This window comes from Pterocles gutturalis, unplaced genomic scaffold, assembly GCF_000699245.1.
Source record: "Pterocles gutturalis isolate BGI_N339 unplaced genomic scaffold, ASM69924v1 Scaffold45819, whole genome shotgun sequence".
NCBI lineage: Eukaryota > Metazoa > Chordata > Aves > Pterocliformes > Pteroclidae > Pterocles > Pterocles gutturalis.
In genome coordinates this window covers 1-12439 of record NW_010129808.1, presented here as the reverse complement: position 1 = coordinate 12439, position 12439 = coordinate 1, and the positions used below count along the sequence as shown (strand labels likewise).

At 39.2% G+C, this 12439-nt stretch overlaps 1 protein-coding gene across 1 annotated transcript; it reads right to left on the bottom strand.

Moving 5' to 3' along the window:
- Positions 1–2828: 2828 nt before the first annotated feature.
- Positions 2829–12050, bottom strand: LOC104466553 (cleft lip and palate transmembrane protein 1-like protein; the record flags this gene model as incomplete). Its single annotated transcript, XM_010080004.1, has 5 exons — positions 2829–2946; positions 6613–6691; positions 8669–8811; positions 10051–10240; positions 11950–12050. Coding segments are annotated over 5 exons (631 nt in total), but the record flags the coding sequence as incomplete, so codon positions are not given.
- Between the last annotated feature and the right edge of the window lie 389 nt (positions 12051–12439).

The following is a 12439-nucleotide window of genomic DNA, read 5'->3' as shown; positions in this document are numbered from 1 at the left end:
CCACCTGGAGTACTGTGTTCAGATGTGGATCCCCCAAAATAACAAAGACCTGGACCTATTGGAGAGAGTCCAGAGGAGAGCCACGAAACTGGTCACAGGGCTGGAGCACCTCCCCTATGAGGACAGGCTGAGAGAGTTGGGGTTGTTCAGCCTGGAGAAAAGAAGGCTTCATGGAGATGTAACAGCAGCCTTCCAGTACCTGAAGGGGGCCTACAGGAGAGATGGGGAGGCACTCTTTATCAGGGAGCATAGTGAGAGGACAAGGGGTAACGGGTATAGGCTGAAAGAGGGTAGATTTAGACTAGATATTAGGAATACATTTACTGTGAGGGTGGCGAGACACTGGAACATGTTGCCCAGGGAAGCTGTGGATGCCCCATCCCTGGAGGTGTTCAAGGCCAGGCTGGATGAGGCTTTGAGCAACCTGGTCTAGTGGAGGGTGTCCCTGCCCATAGCAGGGGGATTGGGACTTGATGATCTTTAAGGCCCTTTCCAACCCTATCCATTCTATGATTCTATGATTAAAAACTGAAAAAAATTAGAGAAGAACTACACTGTATGCAGTGAGAACAAAGGTCAGTGGGAAACATGCCCACACGTGCCACAGTATAGACCCCAAATCACTAGGCATTAAGGACTCTGACAGTCCTTGCAGAATTAACTTGGAAGCTTCTCTTAGAGAAACTGATAAAGGCAAAGCATCTTCCAGCAATCACAATCTATAAGTTGAATACATATTCTTTACTGTCTTATCAAATCTCCTAAAGGAGGAATGTTGATTTCTTTTTATATACTGGACAAACATTAATTCAAAAAGTTAGAGAGCCTGTCCATGATAAATACGGTTGCGCACATCAAGGAGCGTGCTTTTCAGAAGATACAGCATCCTTTTCAACTCCTTCAGCCAGTGTTAAGATGCTTTCTTCATGAAGTACAAAGTTCCACCCACTGTGATTGAAGTCTTCTGTTCTCAGAAAACACAGTGCTGCATTTATGTCAATGGTGCTAGTAATGACACTGGCGAGTTCAGCACCAGTTTACTTTGTCATATGAGCCGTCCTGCATCACAGCAACAAGAATGTGCTCTTACCCATTTTCAAGTGATTTTGGAGTTTTGCTACTGATCTCAGGTGAGCTTTTCGTAAGTTATTCCAAAAGGAAAATTTTAAACCTTATATTTCACTATCTGCATACTTATAGAGAACAAGCACCATCTTAGGTAAGCTTTCTTCCCAGGCAGAGGAGTTACTCCTAGGATGCTAGGTCTTGATATATGTGTGCACCGCAAGACAGTCAAGACATGGAACATGAAAATTTCAATTATGGCATTCTCAGGAGGCTCACAAAAATTTATGGAGAACTGATGGTGGTCAAATGCCTCACACAAACTCTGAGTAAGCAGTCACTTGATTCTTTCAAGACAGTTATTTTAAGCAGACAGACCTGTAGCTTTGATATACTTTAGCCTGAACTAAGGAGAAGCAGCTGGATTCCACTTAGGATGACCTTATTCCTTACTCGCCCTCCCTCCCTCAAAGAAACAAGAGAAAAGCATATACTGCAAAAGAAATGGAGAAAGCCTAGACTCTCATTTAAGTTACACTGTATACAGGTACTGTGTCTTCTACACTCTGAAACGAGTGCTGAACCAGAACAGATTTTTTTTTTCAGAGGAATCAATGCCTTAAATGCTAAGTTGTCCACCATAAAATATTAATTCAGAGATGGCGGTGAAAAACCAAACCTTCTCCCTCTTACTGACTAAATTTTGGTGAACAAAGAGCACTGAGTAGTATGGAAACAACATTGCTGCATATGTGAAATACTGCATTTATCTGCATTTAAAAAAGAAACTGGGAAGGATTTAAGAATCATTACAATAATAGAGCACAGAAGCTTTTAAGATCTGTTGGCCTGAAAAAAAGTTCAAACTGCTGCCTGAAGAGCTTAAAAAGAGAGGATCAGAAAAAATCCCACATTCATATACATCAACACCGGTTCCATTATGATGTAGTTCCTCACTCTGGCATAAAGAAGCCAACTACAGCCTAGTGAGAGAAAACTAGAGTCACAAAGATAACCCTGAAAATAAGATGTGGATTTTTAAAAGCGATGATTAGACTCACAAAGGTGTGCATCAGTGGAACAAACATTTAAAGGCGGTATAACCAAGCTTTTACTGTCACCAACACAGAGCATATGCACTTCAGAGTGGAAGCATACACTTACTCCATCACATTTAAGTGAAAAACAGACTTTAATAGTTTCATGCATGTAAAGCCTCCAGTTTATCTAAACTACCTTATAAATATGTAACTGAGCCAAACTGAGAGGCCAGCCAGTTCTGAAGCGTCAGAAGCAGTATGATCAGAACCCAGATTCCTTCTCCATGCTCAGCTTAAGTCCAAAGACTGCTGCGCCTGCCTGTATTTCACTGTAGGTATATGGCTACAGCACCCCGCTATATATAGCTTATATCAAAGCTTATGTAACCAACATTCCAACTTTTCTGCTCCATGGATGATAGCGGAGGCAAAATGTCTCTTCTCTATTTTGGCCTCTTAATGCTTTCACAGTAGTACTATCCAAATAAAATTTATTTTTAAAATGTTTGATTCATCTCTGTATTCTTGTCTCCTACCACATGTCAACAGTTTATTTCCATCTTTACCTTAAGGCAAAACAACACAAGATTTGTAGCATTAAACCTTTTCATCAGCTAACCAGAAAAAACAGAGAGTTACATGTCATCTATGAACTTATGAGAAAAAAATTGAGGGGTTGAGGTTTTTTTTTTGGCCTGAAGTCACTAAAGAAAAAAAACATACCAAATTGTTGGAGGGAGTATACAGCATCCTGCATGTGGATCCAAAATCGGAGTTTTCCAAGGGATATTTTGTCATATGACACTGTAAGAGGTAGCTCTGTAGTTGAACGATTTATGACCTGTATTTCAAAAAGACATAGTTTCATTTTTAATAGCAGAAAAATTGCAACAATTATTTCCATTCATCTTTTCAAGATTGAGGGAAAGTGACTATATCACACTGTGATTTAATCGCACAATTTTAAGAGGTCAGTTAGTTTTTTGAAAGGGAATAAGATCTTAGACTTTTACACTATACTTCAAGTATTTGGGTTTTTTCCCCAGAAATGCCACATTAGCAGTTTGTTCTGTTCAAGTTCTTTCAGCAACCTCTCTGTTATTGTACACAAATGCCTCTGAGATATTTACATAAAGTTCCCTCTGCTGGTCTCAGCTCAAGTGAGAAGTGTGCTTAAGGTAACTCTCTTTTGACAGTTCTTCTCTGAATGTATATGCTAAGATTACCTGAGCTAGAAGATTAAAAAAAAAAGAAAAAAAATATATCCCAAAGGCCTCAGTCAGAACTTTAGTAAATTGAGGCTGGTTTTGAGAGAAATTAAAGTCACAATTCATACCAAAACAAAATGTGGGGAAGCAGGATGATGCTACTTGCTCAAACGAGTGAAAACACCACTGCTAAAGCTAAGCAAGCTACCCCACATGCAAACTCTGGTACATGGGGTGTCACACAAATCTTCCTGCTCCAAGAGAAATAAACTTCAGCTAATCCTACTCTATCATCTACACTTTAATTATGATGGGAACTACCAGGGCCCCCTTAAGCTGGAAAAAAGTCTTAACGTTGCCTCAGCTCCTTCTGCAAGTTAGTTATGATAGTTGACTGTCTCTCAAGTTTAAAACAAGGAAAAAAAAATTGTCCTCACAGATGTTAGAATTCTCTGTAGCTACCTACGTATAAGTTCAGGCTGTATGTTTTAAACTCACAAAGATAGTTCAAGATTACTGACAGGCAGGCACTCTGAATTGCAACAGCTCCAGATCTATTGCTTCCGGCTCCTAACTACTTCCCAACCACAATTCCCATCTCAGCACTGCTACTCTATACTGTCTCTGTTTCTACAGTAATGAGTTAGTTGACACCTAGCTGAGTGCATGGGCTTCTTCTGATTCTTATGTTACAGAACATGGTTTTAGCCCCCCAGGCTATCAGCCAGGCGTGAACTGGGGTTTACCTTCACCCTCCCATTCACACTTTCCTCCAGTGAGTACAAACAACTCTCAGTCTCACGGCCCTCCCAAGACCCTATAAGCTTTTCAGACAGTGGCAGAACATGCACACATGCAAGGGAGAGAAAGGGAAGCTGGGAAAGTTTTATAAATACAGCAGGGAGAAAGCTTGAGAAACTAGAACAATGCTAAGGATCTCGGAATGGTCTGAAAAAAAAAACCAAAACAGGGCGAAACTAATGTGGTTAGAGCCAGTGACAGAGAATGCTGGCGAGATTCTACAGCTGTTTACCAAAAGCTACTTAAACATCTTCCAGGCTTCTTCTCCTTTTAAAGGATGCCTGTAATCCCTCCATTCTGACACCAATTTCTCAGTCTATCAAAGATAGCACCAACATTTCTGGGAGAAAAGGAAAAGAAATTTTATCTGAGCAGGACAGAGAGAAAACAAAAATTTTGCAAATTCATGGGCAAGTGACATGCAGCAAGTACACTCCACACAGACAAAGCACTGCTGGGGAGTCAGGAGTAGCATAAGGAGAAAAGCGCATTGCGATACAAGCCAGAGATAGGAATTCTTCAGCACCAAAACCAAATTAAATGAACACATAATGATTAGAAGAATGAACTCTTTCTTAATGAACAATTAGAAGTCCACCAGTGCTGCCTCACAACCTAGTTGGGTGTGATGGTTGCTATGCCTTTGAAAACTAGAAAGTTACCAAACCTCCATGATACAACCTACTCTTGTAGTATGGCCTCAGAACATCACATATTACTTCTACCACCCTACTTTACCAGTACTATGAAACAGTGTGTAAACAAAGCAAGCAAGTTCAGCGGTATGAATTTTAATGTTTTCTCTCTATTAAATCAGAATCTTGTGCAATCCCCAAACCCTCAGCATTGGCAAGAACACTTAAGAACATGAGGAACACATAGTCTCCAGACTATAGTACATGCTGTAGAAAACTTACATCTTGGTCAAAATAATAGTCAGTTCAAAATCTACACAGCACAAGCAAGGAAAATGCATCTTCAGCCGCATTACTTCAGGTCAGGCATACCAAACAGACAGCGTCTATGCCCCTATTTACAGTCAATACAGCTTGCTCCACAAAAGCTGTATCACCTTCCTCACTTATTATTTCCTGCTCTTCACTTACTCCTTGTTATCTCACAGTACGCATACTATTAGACCAGTGTTTCTGCAGGGCTTGAGAGCAGTCTGGCAAGTAACTACTGAGAAGTAATGTAAGCCAGAGCTGAAGAGGAAGTTTGCAGCAGTTTTGATGGAATAGTCTTTGCAGCACTTCTAGACAAAACTATCTGCTACCAAGATTTTTAACAAATGCTCAGGAGTTTATTCTGCTGAACAAGCTTGGGGGGAGGGGGAGACAAGTTCTTAAAGAAGATTCTCCCCAACACTAAGTAACAAAATTCTTTGTCTGAGCTAAAGTTAATGAATTGGAAAGACAATTTAGAAGGTCTATGGAAAGCTTACATCTACCAAGCCTTTCATGTAGAAGATGCTGAATCCAGACATACTTGTTCAAAAGTTTTGAGACAGTCACCAAGACTTTTGCTCTTAAAAACTCCAATTGCTAAATTCCAGTCAGTGCAACTGAAAAGAACTGCAGGGCTTAACTAAGAGCTGCTAAGATGAACATAGTTTAGATGCAAGGGACTGCACATGTAATTTGTAATAAAGGAACTGCATTGACTTCCCACAAGAGCTAGGCAAAAACTGAATACAGAAAACTCTGTTTAAATGCATGAAAACACTTTTTTTTTAACTGCAGGGGTGACTGAACACTAGAACAGGTTGCCCAGAGAGGCTATGGCGTCTCCAACCTTGGATATATCCAAAACCCAACCAGAGAAGGCTCGAAGCAACCCGCTCCAGGTGACCACTCCAAGCGGGGGTGTTACTCTAGGAACCTCCAGAGATCTCATCCAAACTCATCCTTCTGTAATTCCATTATTGAAGTTTCTAAGCCCTGCTTTAAGTGCACAAAATCCCTGGAGGCACTGTAACACCAAACTTTCAGGTGCCCAAGTTACTCTAACATGACAGAGTGAATTTTTTGGAGATAAGAGAATAGTTACCGATCTATCTCACTGTAGCTCCAGTATCAGCTGTGTTCAGTACACTCATTTCCCTAGAAGATATCAGAGGCAGCTCTGGGATGCTAACACAACTTCACCAGCTTAGGGAGTTAAATTGCTCATGAGACTGCTCCCACCACAGCTGCTGCTGTAGTTAAGTCCTCCTTATCCACTGAAAAGGGAGAATCAATGGAACCCAAGTATCTTTTGGTGGAACAGAAGGGACTACTTGGCAGGTATTTCTGTCAGAGGGGAGTCTCAAAACCCAGATCCAGCTTCTGCAGTTACCACAGTTGACCACATGAAGTTAAACAGTCATTGACAGAGTCCTTTTTGGAATTTATACTTCTTCATTACAGTAAACAACCTATGACAAAATCTTAATTAAAAACAACATTGAAGATTACTTTAAAACTGTTAAATGTAGTTAAAGGTTTTCTATTACTCACCATCAAATCTTTCACTCTGTTGCTTAGCTGATCAATAAATAATATTGGAAGGTAATGCACTGTCTTCCCCAACTGAACCCTAGGATGTTTAAACATGGATTTTATGACTCTAGTGATCCAAAAAGAAAACTACTTTTATTCAAATTAGCACTCATTCATCACTTTCAGATCTACCCATGTGGATATTTCCTACTGTCTTTTCAGGCACATTTTTCTTTAACACACAGCAAGAAAGAAGCAACTAGCCTAGAGTCTTTCATTGAGAGGTGTCTGTACAAAAAAATCAGGAATGTCATATTTCTCTTTTCAGTTTTTTTTTTAGTTTTCTGTAGAAAGACAGAATAAGCAAAAAAAAAGAAGACATGAAATCAGTTGTGATGATGCTGAAGCTGTTGCATGAGCAAGGGTAAAGGAAATTAAGAGGTTTGTTGAAGAGAAACGTGCTGAAGTTTACTAACATATATTTGTATCCTTTGTCTCAAGTATCCCTCTCCTACTGCAACAATGACAACTCTCCACCATCTCCCCAACTCCTCTCCACCCACAAAGACATTGTCATGTCAGCAACAGCACATGCTCTAGCTAGCATGGGACTATGAACACGATGGCTGGTATGCACACTGGAAGGCTAGATACTACTGGAAGGAGTGCACAAGGAGCAGAAATCTTCTCTGCCTTCTCCTCACAGAAGTACTCCTTTGGATTGCTCTACCACCTCATCAGCCTGCATCAAACCAACAGAAACTTACCAGCCTTTGAGTCCTCTACAAAATTGACCGCTGGAATTATATTTAGCAAATTATGACCTATACACAATTGCTTCGTCAGTATCTTAGAAAAGTATTTAGCCCAATGCCCTAAGAGAGACAAATTTATGAAGCTCTTTACTAGAAAGGCAGTTATCTACACTATCATGTTCTCCGTAAACGTCACGGAACTAGTCAGCATGGAACTGAGCTTTTTAAGGCCTGAAAGTTGAATTTTAGTTGTTGACAAAAGAAAGAAGCCTCTATGCATGCTAAGAAAGGCTGCATATTACATACACAACGGGCAACAGCAACACAGAAAAGTAATAAATCAAGGCTCAGAAATCCTGCTCATTTATTTAACTGAAGTTTAGATTCTATATAATAACAACTACCATTAAAGCTACTGCTAGTGGAAGTGCAGCAGGCTATTTCATATCCAAACTATTTCCTGTATAACGCAGTGACAGAACAGCCCTGACGCATACCTAAACATGACCAGAAAATATAGCCTTGTTCATCAACCTCAGTCCAACCCCTTCTTGTTATGGACCTATCTTATGAGTCGTTAAGTTTATCTGTTCTGGCTGGGAAGCTAGCCCAGAACCCCAGGGCCTGCTGATGAAGCAACTACTTCTGGATTTAACAGGATACTTGTAGAGAAAGGCATCAACATACAGCAGCACAAGCCAATACAGCACTATTTATACGGTTAACACTGGAAGTAATTTAACCAAGCTGTGAACAGAAGCTACTGCATTTAGAGACCTAAAAACCTATCCCTGCTTTTTAATATTTACTTGAGAAAATGACATAATGGGGGAAAACACACTGTCAAAGTAAAATAAAGCCAATCATAAAGGGAGAAAAAAAGATGTCATAGGAGACCAGCTGTGCCTCTTAAGCACTTGTAGTTTGTACACATAATTTGCAGATGAAGGATAACTAGAAAGGTCAAGGGACAGTAATTGCTTTAGAGGCCAGAAGTATGATTTGAGAACAAGGGGGTATGAAGTCTGCTGTAGCATTTTACTTGTGTCTTTGTAGTTTTCCTTTATCTTACTATGATAACTCCATTAAAAAAAAACAGTATCCTAAAATTTGAGCTACCCAGAAATAAGATACAAGTAAGGTTTTCTAGTATGTAATATCTTACTAATTGTCACTACTAAAATGCAAGGATTAAGAGTATCTTGTCTCCTAAGCTCTTATTTAAACATAGAATGCTGAAGGAGGCCAGGGAGGATTTTAGAAGAAATGTACACTAAGTTTATAATAACAAATCTAGCAAAATGAAACCATTGACTTACATCTTCATGTAACGGTGAACATCAGCAGGGAGGGATGATCCATCAAACACAAAGTCTTCCACCATGATATTTAAGGTTAATCTTGACCTCCAGTGAGAGACAGGTTCATCTAGAGCACTGGTCTGTTTTTCTGCTTCAATTTGCTTTAAAAATACAATAAACATAGATACTGCTAAACAATACATAATTTTGAATAGGATAATACTCGGACTCACAGAAACTATAGTAATTAACTATATTGCAAAACAGAAGCCCACTGAGAAACACTTTATCCTAATTTTGACCAGACCAAGTATCTTGCTCAAATATGACAGAACGGACTGTAAAGGCCCACCATAATCTGACACTGAAAAACTTCAGTTCCCATTCACAGCCTTGCTCATCAAGAATGAATAATCAGCTAATCAATCTTAATACCTTAGGAATCTGGACACTAGTCAGAAAAAGTCACTTGAAAATAAGGACTGTAGAATAGCCAGATTTTACTTCAAAACAGTCAAAAGGTTGTGGATGATGAACTGTACTAATTTGGGGGAGTAAAAAGATCAGATCGTTTGTTTTGAACTTCTGAGCTTCCAAACACTCTGTAAAGCAGTGCTGAAACCGAGTATCACCTTAGCTTTCAGTAGATGCTTATACCCAGGGCATTCTACTTGCTTTTCTTTGGATGAACACCACCTGTTCTGACTTTTAGTGTCGGACTCTACCCTCAATCATTTTCAACTTTATCCTGACAGGACTTAGAAACAGCACTGCTAGCTACAGATATATTTCTGATTCCAAAGAAGAACAGAGTGAAATTCTCAAACTTCACTTGAATATGAGGCATCTCAGCCATTCACAAGTATTTCATTAAATTACACTGTATTTCTCACCTCCCCCAGTGAGTAACTGTAGCATTTGCCAAAGGATACTATCTTATTCTCTTGAATTGAAATGGAAAGTAAGAACATCCTAAAAGAAAATAAGGAATTTGACATTGATTGTTCACCAATGTCAAAATCAAGTTCCTATCTCTGTTTTACAACAGTAAAGCATATAACTTCACATGACTCCAATTTGTATGGTTACAAAGCAGCATCATGCTGATACAGAATATACTATTTCTACCAAAAGCAATGAATCCTTAAAGAACCAACTACTGTTAACTAGAAAAGTGTTTTATTAGCAACTGGTGTTTTAGAGGGCTCTACCTCTGCTGTGCTAAGTGGTCTACTATTAGTGTGCAAGCTGACAATAAAGAAGGGTTTTGATTATTTTTTTCCTAATACCATCATTAGTGTGAAGATGCAAGCACAGCAGATGCTAAGGCTAAAAGTGTTAGCACTAAAATAAATTACTTTTTTTGCGGTTGTTCATCTATAGATGGAAAAACCACCTACCTGTGTGGTCGATTCTCCAGTGAGCAAATTAATCTCCTCTGGTTTAGGGACCATGTACATGGTGAGAGGGCTTACTATATGCACCTGCTTACTGTCATGCCAAGGCAAAATGCCAGCATGATGAAGAAATATATATGCATATAATGTGCCATTATTTCGGGTTTTCTTTGGTACAGAGACATTCACTGTCCTAAAATACAAAATAAACATATTATGAGATGACAGAGCACATGCTGAAAAATTTAGCTATTACATGTAAGGATCATTGAAGATGTTCTGGAAGCAAGCAAAAAAAGGTTGGGGACATTAAAAAAAAAAAAAAAAAAGATATTTAGGTTGCCTGGCACAGCACAATTAGTTCTGGCTAATACGTTCCAATGAGCCGTGGCTGGATAGCATCAATTTATACACTCCAGTATGTACCATAATGTTGACATTTCCAAAGTTTCACTATCATCTTAAGATACTTTAATCTTTGTCCAATTCATCCTTTATTACCCTAGATAACACAGGACTGCATCATCAGTTTTTTGTTGTTTTCCCCTGCTGATAAGGTCAAGGGGCCAAAATTATCACAGCACTTGGAGAAAATAGTCTTCCATGTGCTGAATACATATCACAGAATGCATACGCTATAAAAAGTTTAAAAAGAAAATCACCAAGTTTTGCCAAGCATGTTGCATTAGCAAAATACCTTCTCAGCTATAGCATGCCAAAGCACAGAACTCTAGACAGGAGCCCCAAACCATGAAGTCACTCCCCTTGCAGCAGCCAAGAAATCACCCCACTTGCAGCCTTGCATAATGCCTCCTCTATCCCTGTAAATTTGTTCAGGTTATTTTTCTCTGAATACTTTCAATAGCTTAGCATGCTGTGTCAGTAAAATAATTATTGTATTTTCAAGTCTGTCAACGATGAAGTTTAATACGACCTAAACTGCAGACCAAGGCATTCTTTAATTACAGGAAACGTAGAACATTAAAGAACCTGAAAGACTCTGTGACAAGACAGTCAAGAACAAGGTGACTATTTTAAACACAAAAAGTGAGGCAGCAAATATGAAGCACAAGACAAGTAGTTCTTATCATTTATTGTGAAGAGGCATACACAGAGTGCAATGTTATATTCAAAAATTTGTCTAAGAGCACAATCTGATTCCATCTTAGCACCAACATCCCTTCAGAAGATCTTGAAACCCTGAACTACAGAAAAAGAAATTTACTTTTACAATTATTAGCATTTAAACAATTACAGAAAAACATGTTCCTAAAACACAAGAGAATACAGCTTGACTTCCAAGTTCTATTCCAGGTCTGAAGCCACAGCTATGAAGAACATCATGCATCTAGTAGGCTGGCTACACATGTTACTAGAGGAAAGTCTCGAGCATTTCCAGGCACTCTGACTGGGATTTTCACAATGGAAAGTAATTTCTACTATTATAAGCAAAGCACAATTTTGTAAAACATTTGTCTGTGTGTCTGAAACCAGTATGCTGATCCAAACTAACCAATACTTTAATTTAGCACCTCATACGTACATTACGGATCTAGCACAGCTAGTGAGATGAATGTTTCGAGTGGAATCTGAAAGTTATGGCAGACAATATAGGACAGCATTCAAGATTTGTAAAACCTATACAAGAAAAACAAGCATTTCTTTATTTACTGGTATAGCCCTGTTTTGCAAGCTTTGTTTCTTGCAAGTATGAAATGATTTTCAGTGTAAGAAAAGTTTGTCCAAGAGCCTGTTCCTCAGCGCCAGGTGAACAAGTCTACTCTTTCAACACAGCTATCATGAACAGTCTACCTTACTTCATACATAACTTCCATGGGTGTAACTACCAGCTTAGATGCAGACTTCAGAACTAAACAAAGAACAAGTAGTTCAGGTACGTACCTTTCAAATTTGGAGTCAATGTCAAAATCCTCCACATTCAAAACCAGATCTATATTACTCTCAGCACCAATGTTTGACCGTGTGGTAGTATATACGCTTAACTGAAATCAAAACACAGCACAAAGAAATCAGAGCACAGAAATATTAAATTCATGCATCAGGACACGTAAAGAGCTGCCTATGAAATACAGAGGATGAACTTCACCAATTTCCCCAGTCACACTGATGGCTCTACACACTGTGAAAGAAAATACTCAAAAAAAAAATCTAGAACGGCTTTTAGCGATCCCTTCCCTCCTTTGGGGGCAGAAAGACACTGTAACACAGCCTCCTAACACAGTTTGATAGGATGACCCGTTCTTGGAGTTGAAGTCAAAGATGTCTGAGAAAGTTGAGCCATTTCTCCAGTACGGCTGCTCTATGTAGCGCTGCGTTCCACCAAATACACGAAATCAGAAAATAAAACACGCTTCCGTCCTGCCCGAGCCTC